The sequence below is a fragment of the Syngnathus leptorhynchus genome, chromosome 17 (assembly GCF_054491065.1).
Source record: "Syngnathus leptorhynchus isolate UIUO chromosome 17, UIUO_Slep, whole genome shotgun sequence".
In the NCBI taxonomy this organism is placed as follows: domain Eukaryota; kingdom Metazoa; phylum Chordata; class Actinopteri; order Syngnathiformes; family Syngnathidae; genus Syngnathus; species Syngnathus leptorhynchus.
The window spans coordinates 3,222,812-3,241,741 of NC_141211.1; the positions used below are offsets into that span (position 1 = coordinate 3,222,812).

Here is an 18,930-nt window from a genome sequence, read left to right on the forward strand (position 1 = left end):
CCACTTATTTTACTCAAAGAACATGGATTGAAAAACACGATATAGATAGTGTGATATAACTTAGTCATTAGGTTAAGTTATGCTCACTCAGGCTTAGTGAGTATAACCTCCAATCCACTTTTGGCAATAATGAACCAGTAAACTATGTGGCCGACCTTTAATACCACAGAAGAAGAGAAGGCGGAAGCACACATATGGATCGCGCATGCGCACTTGGACTACAATCGAAGATGGACTCCTACGAGTTGTTTCGGAAACTTGGAGCTGGGGCTAAATTCGACCTGAAAAGGTTCGGTCAAGACGCTTCTCGCTTTAAGGTACACCTACTGTGTTTATGTGATGACTTGTTAGACGAAAAAAAAAAATTGTGGACGAACAGAGCTACTATTCCTTCCATTTGTGGCTACTCGTGTAAACGCGGTGTGATTATCATCCAGTTATCGTTTGTAATAATGGTTTACGAATGGTATAATGCCACAATTGACTCAATGTAACACCTACCTGTAAACATTTCCACTGCAATTTTTATTTTTTAAGATTGTCAGGTCGCATGTGGGAGACTCGTTGCTCGAGCAGGTCTCTGCGATCAATTACTTTGGCGCAGACATGACTAGTGGAGCCAAGAGTACAGACAAGGATCGAACAGAGGAGGATGAAGAGGATGAGGAGTCAGATGAGAGCGACGCGGGGGCCAAAAAAAGAAAGGGACAGGATGAAGAGACGATGGCGAAGAAGAAAAAGATGAACAAAGAGACAAAAGGTAACATTTGCTTTTGTTGTCTTCCAGAACCACTTACATACATTAAGTACAATGTGTTTGTAGGTTATGTTGAAAAATAAATCTCCATAATATTTTACTTGGTAAAAACATGCATTTATAATATAATAAATAGGCAAGTGGGGTCACTCAAAAGTCTTATCACTGTACTTTTTAAAAATTGTAATCTTTTTTTTTAATGTATTTAATGGTTAAATGTCACTGTTTTCCAGGAAATGTCAATAGAGAGAACAACTCAAAGCAAGACTGGATCACCTGGACGTCCTCACAGGAAGGGAAGATCCGGAACCTTCCAGGCGATGGGAAGGAGAAGTCATTGCTAAAAAGACAGAAGCAGCTTCATCGGGAGAAGGTCCGATTCTTTATTTAAGCAAAACATCCTTATCGTGTGTCTAGTTTATTATACAATATTATGTCATAAATGTGGTTCAGGTGAACCGTCTGCGCTCTCGTCACCGCATCAACGTGCACGGCAGTGACACGCCGGACCCCGTATGCACTTTTGAAGAGCTCCAGTCCGAGTATCAGCTCAACCCGCAGTTCCTTCAGAACATGCGGGACGCCGGCCTCAGCGTGCCCACGCCAATTCAGATGCAGGCCATCCCGCTCATGATGCACGTGAGTAGCAACTCACATACGTGTGCACCACGTGTTTTGAGTGAGGTTTGTGACATCACAACGGTGCATCCATCAGGGTCGCGAGCTCCTAGCCTGCGCTCCGACTGGATCGGGCAAGACGCTAGCCTTCTGCCTCCCGCTGCTCGCTCACCTCAAGCAGCCCGCCAAGCTCGGCTTCAGGGCCGTCATCATCTCCCCCACAAGGGAACTCGCCAGCCAGGTATCTCGGCAGAATCATCTTCATCACATCTATTAATAAATACTATCGTACAAAAATGACGAAAAAGCAAAAAAAAAAAAAAATTGTCAGACCCACAGAGAGATGTCGCGGCTGTCTGATGGTGCCGGCTTCCGAATCCACATCTTAAACAAAGCGGCGGTGGCGAGCAACAAATTCGGACCTCGGTCCAACAAAAAATTCGGTAATGTACTGAAAGGCAAAAACGTGCAAATTTGATTTTTCTCACGCACTCGTGTTTGGCCCTGCACAGACGTCCTCATCAGTACCCCCAATCGACTCGTCTTCCTGCTCAAGCAGGAACCCCCTGGCATCGACCTCAGCAGGTAATGTGTAGCCTCTCACCGGCAGCCATTTTGTTTTTGGTCAACGTTGATGACTAGAGTCCACCTTTTTTTAAACTCACAGTTGTCTTTTCAAAAAAGCTTTTATTTTTCATCTTTTGATTCTTTTTCTTTTAAACGGCTTGTATTGTTTATGTGTGCTTAGCGTGGAGTGGTTGGTAGTGGACGAGTCGGACAAGCTGTTCGAGGACGGCAAGACGGGCTTTAGGGAGCAGCTGGCCGCCATTTTCCTGGCGTGCTCCAACGCTAAGGTGCGCCGGGCGTTCTTCAGCGCCACCTGCACGCAGGAGGTGGAACAGTGGTGCCGTCTCAACCTGGATAATCTCGTCTCTGTCAACATCGGACACAGGTTAGTTTGCACAACTTTGAAAAAGAATAATCCTGTCTGACACAAAATGCGTTTTCATTGAAAATGCACGAATGTTATTTAGGAACACGGCGGTGAATTCCGTGGAGCAGGAGTTGCTCTTTGTCGGCACAGAGAATGGCAAGCTGGTGGCCGTGCGTGACATCATCAAGAAGGTTTGAGCGCCACGTCCTGCCGTAGAAAAATAATTGTCAAAAACATCCAATCACTGAAGCTCGAACTTTGCGTTTCAGGGCTTCCTGCCTCCCGTACTGGTGTTCGTGCAGTCCATCGAGCGAGCGCGGGAGCTTTACCACGAGCTCGTCTACGAGGGCATCAACGTGGATGTCATCCATGCTGAGCGCACGCAACAGCAGGTATGGTAAAAGCAAACGTGTCGCCGACATGACATCATGGCCCTAACCATCCTCACCTTGTAGCGGGACAACGTGGTAGAGAGTTTCCGCTGCGGAAAGATCTGGGTGCTGATCTGCACGGCGTTGATGGCGCGAGGAATCGACTTCAAAGGCGTCAACCTGGTGCTCAACTACGATTTCCCCTCCAGCGCCGTCGAATACATTCACAGGATAGGTCAGCCATCTTTGCAAAGATTTCAATTAATCTTGTACAAAAAAATAAGATGTTTAGAGTGTCAATGAGAGTTTGTCTATATTCAGACTTTATCAAAGAAATCATAAATCTAAGCCCTCAAATTCTGTTGCCTTTAGGTCGCACGGGCCGAGCGGGACATCGAGGGAAAGCCATCACGTTCTTCACAGAGAACGACAAACCTCTCCTGCGAAAGTACGACTGCCGCAAGATAAATGATGGAAACAATAGGCTGTATTCAAAACTGTCACAGGTTGCTTATCCATAATAAATGTTATATTCCACCGCTAGCATCGCAATGGTTATCAAACAGGCCGGCTGTCCGGTACCGGACTACATGGTTGGCTTCAAGAAGATACACAGGTACAAACCATACGCTGATATATTTTTTTTTCTTTGACATGTTCACAGTTAGAGTTTTTTTGTTGTTTTTGCTTTTGTTTAGCAAGCTGAGGAGGAGGCTCGAGAAGAAACCTCCCAGTAGGACCACCATTTGCACTACGCCACGTTTCCTCATGAAGAAACCGCCCAAAAATGTGCAGAAGAAACTCCCCACAAAAGTGCAGAAAAAACAGCAAAATCAAGGAAAGGCAGAAAAACCTGAGAAGAAAACACCAAATTCCTTTAAAAAGCAAGTCAGGTGAGACAAACATTTGACTCCGATGGGGTTTTTTTTTGTCCCTGATTTATTTGCACTATCAATGTTTTGTCGTCTGTGCAGAAAAAAGAAGAACAAGCCACAGAAAGAGTAGAAGATGGAATTTGGAAACATTTCTATTTTATTTCTTCTTTGTACATCTGAATAAAAAAAGCATACCCAAGATAACCAATTTCAGTCCCGTTTTTGCTCATTTTGGTGTCATTTGAAAGCTGGCAAAATGTAGAATGTAACACGGGTGAGGTCATCATTTTGTCTTTGCAGCAATAAGAAAACTTCAATTCTGTGTTTTTTGAAAGCTGTGGACAAGTTAGAAAACCAGCATCTCACTCATGCAAAATTGTGGAAAACACTGCCACCTATAGGCGAGAAATGGCAATTGCGTAACCATCCATCCTCATCCTTCTTTTGGTCTCCCTCCACCCGCCTCCTTCCCAGCCCTCCCCATCCAATGTTTTGCTCTGCAGTGCTGAGACTTGCTTCATCATCCTGCACCGAAACGTAGGTAAGGCTCCCGAAAATGTTAGATTTGACTGTTGTAATAGGAAATTACAGAGAAATAAAGACTAACAGAAGAAAAAGATGTATTAGCAGCCATGTGTCAGTTTTGAGATTATTCTGATGATTTGCTAGAATAACTTTTTCCTGTTTTATTTAGTTGGATGGGTGCTTTCCATCATGCTCCAGCATCTGTTTGTGTTCAGCGTGCTAGGAGGTGAGGAAAAATATTAAACAAGAGTGTCTGCAACTCTACATGGTTAAAGTGTCCTTTTTTTTTTTTTTTTTGCGCACCAGTGTTACTGACACCGGCACGCTGCGACCTTATTACTGTGTGCAAGGAAGACGACGGCGACCTGCGGGTGGACTGCCTGGTCCAGGCCAAGCCTAATATGATCAACAGCTATGAGTTCTCCTGGTCATCAGGCTCTAAGCAATCACTCATCAACGCCAACGTGTCCGGCCTGGCGGCAGAGGCCGAGTTCAGGCAAGTGAGTCACGTGACGCAGGTGGAGCCGCATGGCTACAGGCTGACATTGAGCGGCTACCAGGACAAACTGCCACACAACACCACCTATATGTGCAAGATCACCGGGGAGGGAGCCAGCATTAACTTGGAGAGAGGTGAGTGCAGGCAGGGAGGACATTTGAAATCAGATGTCTTCATCTTTGTCTCCTTCGATAGATCATCTCATCCCATGCGGTGCTGTCAACGTATTTCTGCAGAGCTCCTGGATTGTCACCGTCTTGTGGTGCCTGTCTTATTTGTAATGGTTCTAGAAGAAATCACTGACTTCAATGTTTAAACTGTGCATAACATTGCAGTGCTTAGACTGTGTGTGTGTGTTTATTTTCCAAATCCAGTCCAGTACAACATTTAGTTTGAACCCTCACCGGAAGCATCCATGCAATAATACTGTATAGGCTGCATGCGTTTAATGTTGTAGGCAAGAGAGAATCCATACAAATGTAGTTATTAGTAGAACTGTTATTTGTGCTACATGGCTGCTTTGGGAACATACATTTAGAAGAATCACATTGTATGAATTATAATTAATAAAAACTTCCAAATATCAAAAAGGAACCTGTTTTCATTTTTAATATATGTATCGAGTTTTATGCAATAGAAAAAGTACATCCTTGAAATGTGATATTTCAGTGTTAAATATGTTTTATGTATTTAATAATTATAGTGACTTTTTTTGTAAGCTCTCCGTCGCTAGTATGATCCTCCGCAGTCTCCGTAGTTGTTGCTTTTTCAAAATGGCTGCCTCCGCTGCTAGCATCAAAGGAGCAGAATTATCTAAAGCGGAGTACCTAAAGCGCTATTTGTCCAACGACGATGACGCCAAGAAATCTAAGGGGAAACTTAAAAAGAAGCGGCATAAAGTTCCGGGGAAAGGGTGAGATTTTACGTCGAGGTGTTTCTCTCCTGATAGGTGTATGTAATTAGCAGCTAGTTGCTACCATACGTTAGCTATGCATCACGTCACCGTTTTCTCCATTAATGAGGTATGGAGGTAATTTTCTAAGTCCTTTTTCCTTCATTCTCTGTCTTATTCAAGACTTAAAATCGTCGACGATGACATAGATTGGAGACAGACGACGGAAGAGAAAAATGAGGTGGAAGAGGACGACGAGGAAGCGCCCGTGGTAAGAAGGGATTGAATTGACACGCAACTAATTTCGAATCCAGTTATATGAACATTTGAATTGACCCACTCGACACCTACCATCCTTCAATCAGATTGCTGAAGTGATTGATGAGCGCCCCGATGATGTGAGGATGCTGGAAATCTATCGAAGCAGCTCCAGGTGGAGAGTTATTGGAGGTCAGCCATTTTGATTTGCAGGAGGAAATATAAATATATTTGTAATTATACTGAATGTGAGTTGTGTGACTTTATAGAAGATGAAAAGGAAGAGGAGGCCAGCCAATCAGGAGACTTACCCAAGCAGTCATCGGACAGAAAAACCCGACATGACTTTTCGGATGCTTCCCCGCCTCGAAGAGGTCGCCACGATTCCCCCAACTTGTCACCACCAAGGAAGAAACGCCACGATTCTCCCGACATGTCACCACCAAGGAAGAAACGCCACGATTCTCCCGACATGTCACCACCAAGGAAGAAACGTCACGATTCCCCTGACGTGTCACCACCAAGGAAGAAACGCCACGATTCCCCCGACAGGTCGCCACCCAGGAGGAAACGCCACGATTCCCCCGACATGTTGCCACCCAGGAGGAAACGCCACGATCCCCCCGACATGTCTCCACCAAGGCAGCGTTCAGGAAAGTCAGGCAAAGCACGAAGCGCACCTGCCACCAGACGAGGTTCAGATTCTGATCAGTCGCCACCAAGGAAGAAGCAGCAGAAAGGACGACGGGATTCCGACTCCGACCAGTCACCGCCTAGACGGGGGCGGCGTGGCGAGAAAGTGTCTGATGACGACCTGTCGCCTCCTCGCCGGACGGGACAGGAGGTGAAACAGTTTGTCATTTGGGGTTGAACCCAACAACCCTGTTTTGAAACCCCAATTCTTGTGACAAGTATTTCCTTTTGGATTTTGCATTTGTATATCTCTCTTTTAATCATTTGTAAAACATTTTGACGGATTAATTTATTTTTATTAGGGCCCAACCGATGAATCGGCATTCCTACTTTGAAACATTCACTTTCATTTACCATACTAAAGTCTTGTGTGGCTTGTTACGTGGTGGGCGCTTAGAATGTTTTTTTTTTTTTTACTTTTTTTTTTTTACTAGGGCAACAGTATGCTCTCCGGCGGAAAGGCGGGTCTGGTTTCCTCGGACGTTCTACGTAAGGAGAAAGAAGAGGCACGACGCAGGGACGGAAACAACAAAGAGCTTGAAAGTCAGCATTACGTTACTTCTATTTATGACTTATTAGTTGATGATGTTAGTATGATGATGACATGATGTTTACACGCACTCATTCCCAGATGCATCCCGCCACGCTCAGACTGTGTTTCGGGACAAGAGCGGCAAAAAGCGCGATCTGGAGTCGGAGCGTGAAGAACAGAAACGAAAAGCTGAAGAAAAAGCGGCAAAGGATGAGAAATACGCTCAATGGGGAAAAGGGTGAGTGAGCGGCCATGGAAAGACTCATTTGAAGGAAAGTGGCAACGAAATGTGCTGAATTTGAGTGAAACCGACCGCTAGGCTGGCTCAGGGTCAGATGCAGCAGCAGCGTCTGGACGACGCCGTGCGCGAGGCCCAGAAGCCACTGGCGCGTAACTATGACGACGAGGACCTAGATCGCATGCTGCGGGAGCAGGAGAGGGAGGGCGATCCCATGGCGGCCATGTTGCGGCGCAAGAAGGAGCGCAAGACGGTTAAAGGTAGCTATGGAGATTTAGAATGGTGTTTTTTTTGCATGTTTTTTTTTTTTTTATTCAAATTTTAATTATTTTCCAGAAAAACCCAAGTATAGAGGCCCTCCACCACCTCTCAACAGGTTCGACATTTTACCAGGATATCGCTGGGATGGGGTCAACAGGTACAATGTGTGAAACAAACAGATGGCCCAGGTCGCCAAGGCGAGAAACCATAATCTGTTTGAGTTGTTGCTAATTGTTTTTTGTCTATGCGTTCGGCAGGTCCAATGGTTTCGAGCAGAAGCGCTACACGAGGATTGCGGACAAAAAAGCACTTCAGGAGGAAGCCTATAAATGGAGTGTGGAGGACATGTAGTTGAATAAAAGGCACAGCCTGTACATAGAAGTGAACTGAGAATCATGTAGTGATGATGTAAATAATTATAACAAAATGTGGAGTTGTTATTTTTCACTGTTTTTATTGAGAAATAAATCATTTCATTTTGTAATGGGTCATTATAATAGGAGGAAACGTAGACGGAACATTGTTTCCCTACCGGAGTGTTTTTGTGGATGCACGGTCAAGCGGAACCCCTATAAAATAAGCTATGCGGATGTTTTACGGTCTGTTTTCGTTGTAACGAGCCACAAGTAAACAAAACAGCCACGAAATGGCGGATTGGACCCCCATCGCTAAGGTGTACAATCCGTTGAAAGCCGGGAGTATTGACGGCACCGATGTGGAGCCCCACGACCGGGCCGTGTGGAGGGCGATGTGCGCCCGCTACAAGCCCAACAAAGGCGTCGTGGGAGATCCGCTTCTCACTCTCTTTGTAGCTCGACTCAACCCGAGCACCACCGAGGATAAACTACACCAGGTCTTCTCTAAATTCGGTGATATTAAGCGGCTCCGGTTGGTTCGCGATGTGGTCACGGGCTTCTCCAAGCGCTACGCATTCGTCGAGTACAAGGAGGAACGGGCCGTGGTGCGAGCTCGCCGGGACGCCAACAAGCTGGTGGTCGACCAGCAAGAGTTGTACGTGGATTTCGAGCTAGAGCGAAGCCTTACAGGTTGGATCCCCAGGCGGCTCGGCGGTGGGCTAGGAGGCAAGAAAGAGTCCGGGCAGCTGCGCTTCGGCGGCAGGGATCGACCTTTCCGAAAGCCCATCAATCTGGTAGCTGGACCATCGCAGCAAGAGTGGCAGGGCGGCGGGCGCAAGGAGTGGGAGAGATCCGGACGGCGAGACCGGGACAACAGAGACAACCGGGATAACCGGGACAGAGACAGGGACGAGAAGGGGAGCAGAGGAAGAGAGGACAACCGCTACCGAGACAGTAGCAGACACCGAGAAAGGAGATGACACTTAAAAAGTGGACCTGGATAACTGTATTTTTCGTTTTTTTTTTGCGGCCACTCTATTTTTATTACAGCACAAAAATCTTTTCTTTGTCATATTAAAACTTTATTCTGAAAGGTGTTTAGTCACTCAACTTGGCGTTTTCTTCTGGAAAATGCATCAGGTCATAGCTCGTATTTGATCCCAATACGCCCCCTAGTGGCTACGGGCAGCATATCTACTTGACTGCTTTTGCAATGTTTTTTCTTTTATTTGACTTAAAGAGATTGGTTCTGTTGGATGAGGTGCTTCACAGGTGTTACTGGAAGGTCATTCAGCAATGGTGGACGGGGCGGCTCCAGTTCAAGGGTCATGCCAGTTGGGGTAAGTCTCCCTGTGGATTGTCCCAAACTCGATCCTACATCACTCAAAATGTTTGGAGACGCTAATTAGCAAGCATAGGCAAGTGTCTTCAAACTTATGACCATAGCCCTCACCTGAAAGCCGGGTTGATGCCAATGTTGTCCGGCTGCGGCATGGAAGGGGTTCTCCTCCTGCACCGGGAAGACGGAGGTGGAAAGTCCTTCTGGTACTGAGACAGCATCTCTGGATCTTGGTTTGGCTCACAGATGTCTGCTTGCTCATCTATCTGTAGATGCTCGCTCTTTCCACTTTGTGTTTGTCTCAAGGGCACTGGATGGCAATGGCGAGTCTGCTGTGACTTCTGGGCAGCTGGAACGGAACTCCGACTTTTCGTGCCGTCTCGTGGTGGGACGGTCCTGAAGCAGAAAGCCTCCCGAGACGTGGTCTCCATCTTGGCGGGGGTGTCCGGGTAGAGGAGAAACCCTGCAGGGTCAGAAGGGCTTAAGGTAGTCCTCTGGGCTTTGATGATGCAAGAAAGCTCAACTGATTCTGAATACAAATCCATCAATTGCATGAATCGATGCCTGACAAAAGATCATTATAGAAATTTCCACTCCAGATGTTAATTTTCCATAGTGGAAAAATAATCTTTTGAGCAACAAGACCTGCCAATCTCACCTGCCATTGTGGGAAGTTCCCCCCTGTATGGTCGAGCCCGCAGGAAAAAGTGGCGGCGGTGTTTGGCATGTTGGAGGTTTTCGATAAACAGTTTTTCCGATTGTTCCATACCGTATCATCTGAACCTCCACTATTGAGCTCAAAGTGTTTTGCATTAGTTGCGCTCCATAAGTCCTGTTTACTGTTGTCGTCATGGCATTGCAGGTACAGTAAGACAACAAAGCATCTTTGACATTGCGAGCCCAAAAAAAACAAAAACATTCAGTGGTTTCCTCGGTGCCTCTAGCCATCTGTCAGTAATGCGTCTTTCTTTGCCACCAAGCAGCTGGCATTGATCCCAACTCTCTTTTTTTTTTAATTTACCACAAGACCTGCAGTATTGTATTGTATGTATCTCTTTTGTTCTGCTCAGAACCCAAACTGCAATATTCCGAATGAGCTGCTGCTGTTTGATATTCTTTTGAGAGGAGTTCAGTCAGAGGAGCTTGGCAATAATAGGAGTGTGTAGTAGAGCTGGAAGCAAGTCAAAGTAGTTTTCGAGTGTCTTTAGTTCATGTTTCATGAGGCGCCAGCAGGAGTCTCCCGTCCCCATAGTAACGAGCCTTCCGCCAGACCCTATTTAGCTAGCAGCGTCGCATTCTTTGCCAAGCGCTTCATTGATTTATTTTAAACCAAACTTCCATCCTGCTTCTCTCGCACTCATCCTGCTACCTCACTCATTCAGCATCTACCGGTAGCGAGGAAATCTCCGAGAACTCATCCTCAACGCAGTTTATCGTTTATGTTCGTCTTCTTTTACAACCCCCCCTAAAAAAAAGGAAAAAAAAGTAGTAGCTTCCAGTCTGTCAACGCCGCTCCAGTGTCCGGAAGTGGCGAGTGGAACGAGCGAAGTGGGGGGAGAGAAAAACGCGGAGAAAGGCATGAAAATAGAGGTCGAGCGGAGCAAACTTCTCACCCGGATATTCCCAGCGAGCCTCGGCGCCGTTCTGACCGGAATCTTGGCGTCCTTTGTTGGCGTCCTTTTGTGCTCCCCTCCTCGCCATCCGTTGAGCTAGGATGGGTCTCCCGACGCTGGAGTTCAGCGACTCGTTCGTAGACAGCCCCGAGTTCCGAGATAGGCTTCAATGCCACGAGATCGAGCTGGAAAGAACCAACAGATTTATCAAAGATCTCATCAAAGATGGAAGCATGCTCATATCGGCACTCAGAAGTAAGATATTTGGACAAGATGCTATTTATTGCCAAGTGGTTTCTTTCTAGGCTTCATCACCAAGCCATGCTGACTTTAACTGCCTCTCCCTCGGAGTGTTTTATAGACTGAAAGACATTTATAGTCTTATAAAACGTGATTATTACATTGTTGTTTTTATTGGAATAATTAACATCACACCATGTTGATTTGAAGCTGAAGTACGTTTATCAACATGTGGAAGGCGGGCCGCTGGTGGTCCCCAAAGCACCAGAGAGGTCTACAAAAGGATTTTTGCAACATATTCTCAAATAATACTGCATGTTTTTCCTGACTAGTTTTACGATAAATACTTTCACTTATCGTACGTTGTTGAATTTTACTTTCAGAACAGACACTATATTTTGCACCGCAACACTAACTACCAGTAAACTCATTGGACAATGTATTAGGAATGTTATTCATGGCCGTTGCTGAAATTGTTTGTTGTGCTGCTATCAGGCCTTTCGCAGGCAGTGCAGCGTTTCTCTCAGTCGCTGCAGGAGTTCCAGTTCGAGTGCATCGGAGACGCCGAGACAGACGATGAGATCAACATCGGTGGGTTTGATTCCAACGCACACCTTTATTTTTAGGGCCCGGCTTTGTTTCAGACCCGAACTCAGTCCTAAAATCCTTTTTTTTTTAGAGTTCTAAAAGCCAGCAGAACGGGGTTTTTAAGCAACGCTGTTTCCATAGCAACAGCCCGACTGACTTGTATTTGCACTCTGGTTGCAGCTCAGTCTCTGAAGGAGTTCTCTCAGCTGCTGAGCACCATGGAGGAGGAGCGAAAGCGTCTGGTAAGTGAGTAAGCAGCTCCCTTCATGAGTATTTGAGTCCACCTGTTGTGTCTGAACCAAGACTTCCTGCGCGGAGCGAACCTTTTTCTCCGAAACCGGGACTTTTGGCTCGAGTTCCCCTTCTGCACACAAGTCTGACTCAAACACACTTCATCAACCTTTGTGTCAGAATCAGTTTGTGCTTAAGTGTGCGACCTTCTCTACAGGGCCCCCTTTGTGTGTGTATGTGTGCCTTTTGTGAAAGTGTGCACGGTCTACTGGTTGAAGAACCATGTGGAACCTATTCGGACTATTCCCCAGTGAGAGCCGAGCCCCTCGCTGCCTGGGAAAGTCCATAAAAGACTCCTGTGTGTGTGTGCGTTTTAATTTTCTGCGCCGAGCACAGCACCACTTTCCTTTTTCGTATTCCACCGCTAATGTTAGCTCCAGGCATCCCGATGGGCTTGTGGTTAGCACAGTTCTGGGTTTGAATCCGGGCCTTTCTGTGTGGATTCTGCAGTGTCAGTAGTGGCCATAAAGCAGGCCAGTAATCAGAGTTTGTCTGGTGGTTTCCAATTTCACGGTGACTGTCGCAGTTTAGCGGCGGAAGCAACACAAATAGAGTGCTCCCTTTCAATACGGGGTGACCTCATGACGTGAAAGTAAAGTTGCCGCATGTGACCGCTGAGTCGCGTGTTCACTAAAGTGAGCTAGCTGTCTTATCACAGATCCAATTCTCCTCGGGCTTTTTTTTTTTTTTTTTAATGCTTTGACAACAACATCATTAGACCGCTTGAATGCCATCCGTGGAACAGAAAAAAAACAAAAAACGTTGTGACCTTTATTCAGTTCGGCGTGTCCACTAAAGCGATTCGCTACGTATATTGCTGCGTTGAATAGCGTGACATCATCAGGTGGCAACAAAGAAGCGTTTGTGTCTAATTCTGCCGATGACAAATTTTCTCTATCATTTTTTTAAATTTGTTATAGCCTGAGAGTTGGCCGAATAACGGGAATGAGATGCGTATCAGCGATGATTGTGACATTCATTGGCGTTGCAAGACGCTCATCTGAAGGCTGCCGCCTTTGTTTTTGACTCCCACAGATCCAAAACGCTGACGACGTACTAATCTCGCCCCTGGAGAGGTTTCGCAAGGAGCAGATCGGTGCAGTAAAGGTACAAAATGCCCCTTGGAAAGTTTTAAAAAAAATAGACAGATAACCCAAAGTTGCGAAACATTTATTGTCGTTGTGCATGGGTGGAGCGCGGTGGCCAAATTTCATGACTTGCCATAAAACACTAAAAGGTGTGTGTGTGTGTGTGTGTGTGTGTGTGTGTGTGTGTGTGTGTGTATGTGTGTGTGTGGAGGGGTTATCTTTCAAGGCTAGTTTGACGTAGCAGTAAGAATTATTGTAGGCATGCCTCATGAGTTCAACCACCCAAAAGTCTCAAGGACACAATTTTGCCATTTTTTTTTTTTTTTTTTTTTAAGATCGCTTTGTTTGAGTCAGATGCGAACCCCTTATGAAATGGAACAGGAAGTCGGCCATTTTGCTTTTGATTCCATATGGGATTATTTTTTTCTTCTGTCATTAATTCATCGAATTGAACATTCTTGGCCAAGTGATAATGTTTCAGTGGTCCATCCCGCGGTGGCCCACGGCCGGTCTTGAGCATTATTCCGATAAACTCCAGACGTGTCAGGACGGAGGTCGTGGGAACGGACGCTGGGAGACACGTCACAGACATGCAGTGAAGGAGGCCGGTGTCTGGTTTCAGCAGCCCACCTCTCATTCACGTTATTTTACTCGAAGCTAGCACACAAGGAAGACTGTATATGACTTACGAGACCTTTCTTAGATAATCTATCAGAATTGAAATAAACAGAAACAGCCGCTAACCTGAGCGTACAACGAATGGGGGGAAAAAAAAGAAAGAAAATGAAACATTCCGTGCTTAGTTTTTGCCCCCACGGTTTCCTCGGCCATCTCGCGTTACGCACCAATTATAAATCAAGACGAACAACTCTGATGATGTTGTCCTGCGGGGAGAAAAAAACAAAAAGTCTTGGCAGCTGCTTGTCGAATGTCGCAGCAGCGTGCGAGTCGCAGCTGGACTCCAAAACCTTTTTTTTTTTCCGAATTCCATTTCAGTAGCACGGCTAAATCCTGACAGGCAATTTTATGTCTGTCTTAATCCCGCATCAATCTCACTCAGGAGGGCAAGAAGCAGTTTGACAAGGAGACGGAACGTTACTACTCCGTGTTGGAGAAACACCTCAGCCTGTCCTCCAAGAAGAAGGAATCGCAGCTACATGAGGTAACACACACACACACACACACACACACACACTCATGCACACACACGCACACTGATCTGTGATCAATATTGTCGCAGGCTGACTCACAGATGAGCAAAGACCGTCAGGTGTTTAACGACGCCTCGCTGCAATACGTCTTCAAGATCCAGGAGGTGCAGGAGAGGAAGAAGTTTGAGTTTGTGGAGCCGGTGAGGACACACGCCAAACGCACACACGCTGTGAAGGTTTGAGAACATGGAAGGAGATGAAGAAGAAACACCTCCTATCCTAAGGCGCCCCTTTTTGTTTGTTGACTGTGTGAAAGTCGCATGAAGATTGAATGTTCCCTCTGGGGGACAATTAGAAATGTTCTTGATCTTTCAAAACAAGTCTTTTTTTTTCACTGCGTCATTGCTTGTGAACTTGAGCGTCATTACCATCACCGCAGAAAACCCCACAAACGCTCTGTTTTTGGTGCCGATAATCATGTTTTAATGATACATATCAGTGAAGGCTACTTCCTGTTTCGGCCGCGCCACTTCCTGCGTGGAGATCTTTTCCACCGGGAGCAGAAAAAGTCTTTGTTGTGAACGTAAACAGAAGAGTTAACGCAATCTGCGTCCTGCGGGCTGAATCCTTTTTTTTTTTGTTGCTTTTCAGCTGCTGGCCTTCCTGCAAGGCTTGCTGACGTTCTACCACGAAGGCTACGAGCTGGCTAGCGAGTTTGAGCCCTACAAACAGCAGCTGCAGTTCAACTTGCAGAATGTAAGTGAAACATTTCCGTCGTCAAAGATGGAAACCCCCCCTGTTCATTCGGCACCTTTTAGGCCCGCAACAACTTTGAAAGCACTCGGGCCGAAGTGGAGCGGCTGATGAAGAGGATCCGCTCGGCCGAGGAGGACTTCAAAGCCCCCGGCTGCTTCACCATGGAGGGTTACCTGTACATACAGGAGAAACGTGAGTCCGACTGGACGGTCCGCTCCCCACCTTTGCAGACCTAACGGCATCCAAAATGTCCGCCGGTGTCTTCTCTTAGGTCCGCTGGGCAGCGTGTGGACCAGATACTACTGTACATATGAGAAGAGCTCCAAGATGTTCACCATGAGCAATACCGAGGCCCGGCCGGCGAGCCGACAGGTGAGCCCCTCCCCTCCAGTTGTGAGGATGAAACGATCGGAATGACAGACAGCTACGCTGACAGAACGGCGCGGTGAACGCGACGCCGGAGATGTTCAGGCTTCGTTCGTGCGTGCGGAGGAAGACGGACTCCATCGACAAGCGCTTCTGCTTCGACATCGAAGTGGCCGAGAGGTGACGGCGACCCGGCCATTTAGCGCCGTCGTGTTTTGGGTTCCATCCTCCTTATTTTGCTTTTGCGCAGACACGGCGTCATCACTCTGCAAGCGCTCTCCGAGGCCAACCGGCGACTTTGGATGGAGGCCATGGATGGCAAGGAACCTGTACGAGTCATAGTTTCACCTTCTTCTCCTCCTATTGAGTGACTTTGCGTTGACCTGTTTGTGGCTCCTCAGATCTACACTCTGCCGTCTCTGCTCAGCAAGAAGGAAGAGAGTAAGAAACCAGATTTCATCTCAATTCAAGAGCCACCACTTGGCTCGATATGACTTTTGATGGCTCTTGCTTTCCAGCGTTCCTCAACGAGACAGGCTTCAGCTTTGTGAGGAACTGCATCGCGCTAGTGGAAACCAGAGGTAGAAATAATACACTGAGGGGAAAAAAAAACAACAAAAACTTTTACAGTTGATTAACAGCAACAGTAAATGTGAGCGTAGGCCTGAACAGTCTGGGCCTGTACCGGACCGGGGGCGTCAACTCCAAAGTCCAGCGGCTGATGACGAGCGTGTTTGGTAAGAAGCCAGGGCTCCAACTGACGTGATTTCCTGCTTTGGTGACGATGACGGCAACCGAGGATGACTCGTGCTGAAATCATGTCCGCTTTCCTCCGCAGCCTCCACTTCTGCTCCGGGCGCTCGGCTAGACGCAGACGCTTGGGACAACAAGACCATCACCAGCGGATTGAAGAATTATTTCAGGTGGCTGGATTTCCCGCCAAATTGACATCAAAATGAATGTCTGGAATTCTGCATATTTGATATGGTACCGTTGACATCACACAGGTGCTTAGCAGAACCTGTGCTGACCTACAGACTGCACAAGGAATTCATCAAGGCTGCAAGTAAGAAGGCTGCCTCTGTATATCTGTGTAGAAAAATCTCTCAAAACGCTTTCCACAGAGTACGATGATCAGAACCATCGCGTGAGGGCTATCCACGCGTTGGTCCACAAGCTACCCGAGAAGAACCGAACCATGCTAGACCTCCTGACCAATCACCTCCTCAAGTTAGTACAAAGGAATAAAGTTTTATTGTAGTTTCATTCACTTGTTAAGAGAAAGTTATCAGCAGCCTTCTTCTTTTTTTTTTTTTTTGTATGCAGGGTGTCATCACACTGCGCCCAGAACATGATGACTGTGTCCAACCTGGGTATGATTTTTGGTCCTACACTGATGCGGTCACAGGAAGAGACGGTGGCCGCCATGATGAACATCAAGTTCCAGAATATCGTAGTGGAGATTATCATTGAGAACCACGACAAGGTCCGCACACACAGTGAGCTAAACGCACACTCATACCTGTTAACACTTTGCGCTGCGTTTGCCTGGCAGATATTCAACGAGGCTCCCGACCTGTCGCTACCGTTGCCCCCAGCGCCGTCCGCTCGGGCGACCCCTCGAAGGAGCAAGGCCATCTGTCTGTCGTCGGGGAAGAGAAAGGCCCGCCTCTACCCGCCCACTCTCTGCTTGGCGGACAACGACAGTGAGTGCTTGACAACGTTGGGTCTCAAACGACATCATTAGACACTTCTGAACGTGACGTAAAATTGTTACACACATTTGTGTTCTTGCCTCACCTCCAGGCGACACTTTCAGCAGCAGCAGCCCCGGCACTACCCCGATGGGCAGCCAGGAGTCGCTGTCCTCACACTCCTCGGAGAAGAACGGGGCGTCGCAGACGTCGCCTCCTGCCCAGCCCAACTCCTCCGCTCAACTCCATCCGCCTCCTTCCTGTTCCTCCAATGGAGACGATACAAAATGGCCGACAGAAAAGGAGACACCTCCCGTGGCGTTATCCGCGTCGTCGTCCGTGGCGTCTCTGCGTTCCGCGGCCGAGCGGACGGACTCCACCATCTCCCTGTCCTCCGCTAAGGAGTCCAAATCCTCCTCATCCACCGTGCAGCTTTCCTCCTCGGGGTCTCCGGCCCGACAGGTTCGCTCCGTCCCCAGGGCATCGTCCGTCTCGTCGCTGAAAAGCACCCAAGACAAGACGAAGGACTCTTCGCCACCTCAGCTTCACAGGACGGCGGCGTATAGGAGGGCATCTTCATCCTCGTCCTCCTCCTCGTCCTTGTTCCCTTACCCGCTTTCCACATCGTCCTCACTCACCTCCCTGCACATCTCGGAAGGTACGCAAGATCCTCCACTTACACTTTAATAAGTACTTTTAACTCGTGTCTTTGTTTCCTGTTTCAGACTACCGAAGCTGTCACGGCTCAGTGCAGAGTTTAGCGTCACTGGATCCGCGAGAGGCCACACGAATGCGGAAAACGCCTCACCTACGACGAGACTCAGACGTCTTGACGCCACAGTCCATGTCCACCAACGGCTACCAAAGGCCAGGATCAGTGTAGGTGTCTAGTTATTATGGATAACTGTCAAGTTATGCCTGAAGTAGTGTTACCATGGCAATTTGTCTGACGTTGCCAGTGTTTGTGTGTGTTCCAGGTTATCCATCCGGGCACAAAAACAACTACGTGAAAGCTCTGTGTTCTCCTCAGCTTTGGACATTTGTGCTTCCGGAAGGTTTGTGGATTCATTAATTGAATGTATCTCTTTGATGATAAATAAAAAATAAAAAATAAACTGTTTCTGGTCTCGCAGGGAAGCAAAAGCTCTGTATTCCTGTGAGGCCGAACACAGCCACGAGCTCAGCTTCCCACAGGGGGCGCTCTTTTCAAACGGTAAGAAATGACAGCTCTCTGTTTTGGTTAGCAACTGCAGTCACTGATATATTGCTTTACCTCTGCCATGAAAGCTTTCATCACCATTTGTGAATTAGCAGGAATATTCAAAAAACCTCTGATCCAATTTCTCACTTTTTTGTTGTTGTGGTCTTGACAGTGCACCCGTCGGTGGAACCGGGCTGGCTCCAGGCAACCTTCCAGGGCAGGACGGGCCTCATCCCCGAGAACTACATCGTGTACACCTGAACGTCTGTGATGTCGTCACCCCACTGCCAGACTTGAAGACATCCATAAAGCGTATACTGTTTATATTTAAACATGTAGCTGAAATCACTGAACAGTGCATCTCGACTGATTCACATCCATTTACTCTATTCGTCACACAGCAGTGTTTTAGTTTTTGATTCATTGTAATAATTTATGTGTTGCTATCGGTCAGATCAACAACCGTCATTGTCCACACATTTGGGATATGTGGAACTCAATTGTTGTGTTGTCTTTCTACTGCTGCCTGATGTGCCTTTGTGTCCTAATAAAGGACTCATGCATTCTCTCGTAAGACTTTGTGGATTATTTTTTATGCTCTGTGATTGGCAGATGTCCAGCCCAGGGTGTACCCTGCCTCTGAGCCAAATATCACTGAAATGTGAAAGATTGCTTGTAAACTTCAATTTCTCTCTTTTTAATTTTGAATCTAATAATACACAATATGAGCTACTCATAATGTGTATTGGCCCATTTCATGCAACTTATTTTTTTTTCAGGTTGTTTTAAAGTCA

General features: G+C 47.0%; 6 protein-coding genes and 1 long non-coding RNA gene across 8 annotated transcripts; 5 read left to right on the forward strand and 2 right to left on the reverse strand.

Moving 5' to 3' along the window:
• The first annotated feature begins 176 nt into the window (after nucleotides 1–176).
• ddx52 (DEAD (Asp-Glu-Ala-Asp) box polypeptide 52) lies at nucleotides 177–3,759 on the forward strand. The gene is made up of 15 exons (XM_085936726.1): nucleotides 177–317; nucleotides 538–760; nucleotides 991–1,130; nucleotides 1,211–1,396; nucleotides 1,473–1,616; nucleotides 1,707–1,818; nucleotides 1,888–1,960; nucleotides 2,124–2,327; nucleotides 2,410–2,500; nucleotides 2,579–2,701; nucleotides 2,765–2,915; nucleotides 3,053–3,128; nucleotides 3,225–3,296; nucleotides 3,379–3,573; nucleotides 3,655–3,759. Exons 1-15 carry the CDS (start codon nucleotides 195–197, stop codon nucleotides 3,683–3,685), a joined length of 1,944 nt encoding a protein of 647 aa, XP_085792852.1. The 5' UTR covers nucleotides 177–194; the 3' UTR covers nucleotides 3,686–3,759.
• A 510-nt stretch (nucleotides 3,760–4,269) lies between these two features.
• On the forward strand, nucleotides 4,270–5,036 carry LOC147043055 (thy-1 membrane glycoprotein). Its single transcript, XM_085936615.1, has 3 exons — nucleotides 4,270–4,306; nucleotides 4,387–4,713; nucleotides 4,775–5,036. The coding sequence occupies exons 1-3, from the start codon at nucleotides 4,270–4,272 to the stop codon at nucleotides 4,858–4,860; spliced, it is 450 nt and encodes a 149-aa protein (XP_085792741.1). The 3' UTR covers nucleotides 4,861–5,036.
• A 278-nt stretch (nucleotides 5,037–5,314) lies between these two features.
• Nucleotides 5,315–7,937, forward strand: bud13 (BUD13 homolog). Its single transcript, XM_085935621.1, has 9 exons — nucleotides 5,315–5,492; nucleotides 5,655–5,742; nucleotides 5,837–5,921; nucleotides 5,999–6,573; nucleotides 6,857–6,965; nucleotides 7,054–7,192; nucleotides 7,274–7,452; nucleotides 7,529–7,610; nucleotides 7,711–7,937. Exons 1-9 carry the CDS (start codon nucleotides 5,353–5,355, stop codon nucleotides 7,802–7,804), a joined length of 1,491 nt encoding a protein of 496 aa, XP_085791747.1. The 5' UTR covers nucleotides 5,315–5,352; the 3' UTR covers nucleotides 7,805–7,937.
• A 14-nt stretch (nucleotides 7,938–7,951) lies between these two features.
• Nucleotides 7,952–8,902, forward strand: snrnp35 (small nuclear ribonucleoprotein 35 (U11/U12)). Its single transcript, XM_085935622.1, has one exon. It carries the CDS (start codon nucleotides 8,100–8,102, stop codon nucleotides 8,787–8,789), a length of 690 nt encoding a protein of 229 aa, XP_085791748.1. The 5' UTR covers nucleotides 7,952–8,099; the 3' UTR covers nucleotides 8,790–8,902.
• LOC147043058 (uncharacterized) lies at nucleotides 8,845–11,101 on the reverse strand. 2 transcript variants are annotated; one of them, XM_085935625.1, is made up of 3 exons: nucleotides 10,762–11,101; nucleotides 9,263–9,611; nucleotides 8,845–9,183 (listed from the first exon to the last, which is right to left on the reverse strand). In XM_085935625.1, the coding sequence occupies exons 1-3, from the start codon at nucleotides 10,847–10,849 to the stop codon at nucleotides 9,129–9,131; spliced, it is 492 nt and encodes a 163-aa protein (XP_085791751.1). In that variant the 5' UTR covers nucleotides 10,850–11,101; the 3' UTR covers nucleotides 8,845–9,128. The 2 variants fall into 2 exon arrangements, with proteins under 2 accessions (XP_085791751.1, XP_085791750.1); XM_085935624.1 differs by having other exon boundaries at nucleotides 9,807–11,097.
• Nucleotides 10,297–18,720, forward strand: arhgap42a (Rho GTPase activating protein 42a). Its single transcript, XM_085935620.1, has 24 exons — nucleotides 10,297–11,016; nucleotides 11,497–11,592; nucleotides 11,770–11,831; nucleotides 12,916–12,987; nucleotides 14,029–14,130; nucleotides 14,209–14,319; nucleotides 14,771–14,875; nucleotides 14,938–15,067; nucleotides 15,147–15,247; nucleotides 15,312–15,421; nucleotides 15,492–15,570; nucleotides 15,643–15,682; nucleotides 15,760–15,822; nucleotides 15,904–15,978; nucleotides 16,080–16,164; nucleotides 16,249–16,307; nucleotides 16,366–16,471; nucleotides 16,568–16,727; nucleotides 16,797–16,947; nucleotides 17,048–17,593; nucleotides 17,661–17,814; nucleotides 17,913–17,990; nucleotides 18,069–18,148; nucleotides 18,309–18,720. Exons 1-24 carry the CDS (start codon nucleotides 10,863–10,865, stop codon nucleotides 18,395–18,397), a joined length of 2,808 nt encoding a protein of 935 aa, XP_085791746.1. The 5' UTR covers nucleotides 10,297–10,862; the 3' UTR covers nucleotides 18,398–18,720.
• Nucleotides 16,246–17,917, reverse strand: LOC147043060 (uncharacterized). Its single transcript, XR_015068637.1, has 2 exons — nucleotides 17,042–17,917; nucleotides 16,246–16,927 (listed from the first exon to the last, which is right to left on the reverse strand). It is a non-coding gene; the product is annotated as an uncharacterized LOC147043060 (long non-coding RNA).
• Nucleotides 18,721–18,930: the final 210 nt, after the last annotated feature.

Coding starts and splice junctions, on each gene's coding strand:
- LOC147043058 (XM_085935624.1), bottom strand. CDS start 9,915: ATGGAACAATCGGAAAAACTGTTTATCGAAAACCTCCAACATGCCAAA. Junction 9,612..9,806: donor GGAACTTCCCACAATGGCAG/GTGAGATTGGCA, acceptor CTGACCCTGCAG/GGTTTCTCCTCTACCCGGAC. Junction 9,184..9,262: donor GGCATCAACCCGGCTTTCAG/GTGAGGGCTATG, acceptor TGAGTGATGTAG/GATCGAGTTTGGGACAATCC.
- LOC147043055 (XM_085936615.1), top strand. CDS start 4,270: ATGCTCCAGCATCTGTTTGTGTTCAGCGTGCTAGGAG. Junction 4,307..4,386: donor TGTGTTCAGCGTGCTAGGAG/GTGAGGAAAAAT, acceptor TTTGCGCACCAG/TGTTACTGACACCGGCACGC. Junction 4,714..4,774: donor CAGCATTAACTTGGAGAGAG/GTGAGTGCAGGC, acceptor CTCCTTCGATAG/ATCATCTCATCCCATGCGGT.
- snrnp35 (XM_085935622.1), top strand. CDS start 8,100: ATGGCGGATTGGACCCCCATCGCTAAGGTGTACAATCCGTTGAAAGCC.
- ddx52 (XM_085936726.1), top strand. CDS start 195: ATGGATCGCGCATGCGCACTTGGACTACAATCGAAGATGGACTCCTAC. Junction 1,397..1,472: donor CCATCCCGCTCATGATGCAC/GTGAGTAGCAAC, acceptor TGCATCCATCAG/GGTCGCGAGCTCCTAGCCTG. Junction 1,617..1,706: donor CAAGGGAACTCGCCAGCCAG/GTATCTCGGCAG, acceptor AAAAATTGTCAG/ACCCACAGAGAGATGTCGCG.
- arhgap42a (XM_085935620.1), top strand. CDS start 10,863: ATGGGTCTCCCGACGCTGGAGTTCAGCGACTCGTTCGTAGACAGCCCC. Junction 14,131..14,208: donor AGGAATCGCAGCTACATGAG/GTAACACACACA, acceptor ATATTGTCGCAG/GCTGACTCACAGATGAGCAA. Junction 18,149..18,308: donor GGGGGCGCTCTTTTCAAACG/GTAAGAAATGAC, acceptor TGGTCTTGACAG/TGCACCCGTCGGTGGAACCG.
- bud13 (XM_085935621.1), top strand. CDS start 5,353: ATGGCTGCCTCCGCTGCTAGCATCAAAGGAGCAGAATTATCTAAAGCG. Junction 6,574..6,856: donor CTCGCCGGACGGGACAGGAG/GTGAAACAGTTT, acceptor TTTTTTTACTAG/GGCAACAGTATGCTCTCCGG. Junction 7,453..7,528: donor GGAGCGCAAGACGGTTAAAG/GTAGCTATGGAG, acceptor ATTATTTTCCAG/AAAAACCCAAGTATAGAGGC.